Raw genomic sequence first — 2,742 nt, forward strand, 5'->3', positions numbered from 1 at the left:
TATGATTTGTTAACAGATTTGCAGATTTAATTTATGCATTGCATTAAAATATGTTTTGTTAGACAAATATGTTGTTGGTGTAAAGCTGTGTTTAAAGTAATAGTTATGTGTCTTTGTTTTTACTTTTGGTCTTTTAGTTTCCAGCGTGTTGTCGTTTTTGGTTTTGTTTTATTGCTTTTTCTTTAATTTTGCTTACCAGAGCCAAAGCCTTAGTAGAAGAACAACGCCTTTTGTTCCTAGGGTTCAGGTAAAGACTTCGTCTGCCTGACAGAAACTAAAGTTGTGGGTTTTTCTTTTGTTTGTTATGGAAAATGCATAGTAGGAAAACGCTACATTATAGTCTGTTTTCCCATATTTTGAGTGTGTTGCTTTAAACCATATTAACAACTTTCATGTCATTTTGTGATCAGCTTGTAAAATTCTGCATGGGGGTTAAAATATTAAATTAAAATTTAAAGAGACATCTAGTTTTTCTAGTTGCCCAATATTAAACTTATACAGGTTTCAATAGTGATGATGACTATGCATACCACATAAAAAATTTGTGCATTGTTTAGGCAACAAATAATTTTGTGCTTGAGTTTATTATATAAAGATGAATGTCTCTTTAAATCATTCATTATCATTACTTAACACATGTTTTTTTTGCATTTTCCACATAATAGTAGCGCCTTGAGTAGAAGATGGGCAAAAAATTTGTACCTTGTTTAAATGAACAAATTTATTGTTTATGGAACTTGGTTCTTGCATTTTTAAGTACATCAATATAGCCAAAACTTTACTTGAATAAAAAATGAATTCTCCCATTGTCTTACTGAATTTATTTAGCCTTGATATTCTGTTTAGGTACAAGTTGTTTGCCTTGTTTTTCATTAGGAAGCTTCGAAGGTATTATAGATTTATGCAAAAATAGGTTTTACTAATATTTTACAATGCTTATCTTGCTTTGCTGCATGTTTTTCTTTTTTTTTTTAACCAGAATATTATCTGATTTTCTTACAAAATATTTTTATGGAGATGTTAATCTTTTGTGTGGCAGCTTTATAAATGTTTTTCTTTGATTAATTGACCAAAATGTAAAGGATGATCTAAGTGATCAGAAAGAGATGACTGAATTTCATTATGAAAATGAAAAGATATCATATACATTTTTTTTATAAAGGAATTCTAAATAAGACTGTAATTAAGATATCAGATATGACTCATATTTGATAAAGTACACTTTTTTCCCCAATGCAGTATTCTCAAAAGTATTCCTTACAACTGCTTAAATATAAATTCAAAAATTAAGGACTTCTAAAGAAAAAAGAGATTAAAAAATAATGGCTTGATTGTATGATTTAAAGCTAATTTATTATGTGTTATTGACATAAACTGTCTTTGTATGAAAAATTTAAAACATCCTTTAGCATGATTTAAAAAGTTGTATTCTGCTCATGATAATGAAATCAGAGAGGTACAATTACAAGTTGTTAAGTAGTTCATAGAGGTAAATATTATATATGACATAAGTAGTTTCTTTAATATTTCTTTTCTTTTTATACATATGCTAAATAAATTATAAATTATATGACAGTTGATTGTTCAATTTAAAAAGGAAATATCTGCCTGAAATCTGCATGTTTCATGAAATACTTGTAATGTAGAAATAACATGTAGTAGTTCCATATTTTAATTCCATTATACAAAATAAAGACATAGACATAGAAGTTGTCTGTTCCACTTAGACTAATATCTTCTCATGAAACAAAAAAAATACTTTGCTCAAATGAATATGATAGTTGAGAAAAGAAAAGAAGCTTTGTGCGCTAGAAAGTATCTAACCAGAGGTGAAAATGTTTAAGGCTTACTTGGTCACCCTTTGGATGCTTTATTTTTTATATTGTAAGTAAGAATTTTCCTTAGCCCCAGTTTTGTCTAAACAATCAGTGCCTGTGGAGTCCTTGTGGACCTGTCTAACAGGTTTTTTTTGCAGAGCCTAGTAACAGTCCATGCTAAACATAAGGGTTTTGACAAGAGTTCCTGAAGAACTCAAAATTATGACCTTGGCAAAATCTTTGCAACTACTGTGAAACAAAAAGTCATCCATCTGCCCACTTTTAGTAGTGATAGTAGATAGTATAACAAGATTAATGTTAGATAGTATAACAAGATTAATGTTAGATATTTCAGCATGCAAGCTGCTGAAAGAACGGGAATTCTCCAGTGGTCTTCAAACAAGGGTATTAGGAATAGTCCAGCAGCAGTGCAGAACTCTGGTTACTTTTTTGGCATGACAAATTCACTAAATCAGAGCTCTGAGCTGCTGTTTACAGTTGTCAGGAAGTATACATTTCATTGTGGGCTGAGGTATAGCTGTGTCTGTAGAACTCTTTACAAGAATGAGAATCTCCAAACATTCTGTTTATACTTATTTGTTTCATCACTTTAAATAGGAAATGTGTATCTTCTTGCTTGCATCTTCTTTACTTGTTAGTCTGAAACGGATCCTTTCTGGCAAAAGCTCTTCTTCCACATTTCCCTCCATGACATTCCAGTCATCTTCTAGCTCACTGGATGATTTCATAGAATCATCATTATTTCATTGGAAAAAAACCCACTCAGTTTCTTTCCTATCAAATACCCACTGAGCTTTTACTAATTTTACAATACTTGTAAAAGTGCATCTTTATTTCTTGAACTTTTTGATTCAGTTTGGCATACCAGTAAGTTTCAAACTTGCAGAGTGATGCTTTCTTAATT

General features: G+C 30.4%; 1 protein-coding gene across 14 annotated transcripts in view; it reads left to right on the forward strand.

Moving 5' to 3' along the window:
* RIMS2 (regulating synaptic membrane exocytosis 2) overlaps positions 1-2,742 on the forward strand; it is a 357,283-nt gene that overhangs the window by 160,093 nt on the left and 194,448 nt on the right. For 9 of the 14 annotated variants that reach the window (XM_031058961.1, XM_031058957.1, XM_031058958.1 and 6 more), the window contains one exon: positions 200-247. The exons of 4 other annotated variants lie outside the window; for them this stretch is intronic. In XM_031058961.1, the coding sequence (XP_030914821.1) occupies positions 200-247 (48 nt within the window). The remainder of the gene's footprint in view (positions 1-199; positions 248-2,742) is intronic. One more of the 14 variants, XM_031058968.1, reaches the window with a different exon arrangement.

Source organism: Geospiza fortis, unplaced genomic scaffold (assembly GCF_000277835.1).
Source record: "Geospiza fortis unplaced genomic scaffold, GeoFor_1.0 scaffold200, whole genome shotgun sequence".
In the NCBI taxonomy this organism is placed as follows: domain Eukaryota; kingdom Metazoa; phylum Chordata; class Aves; order Passeriformes; family Thraupidae; genus Geospiza; species Geospiza fortis.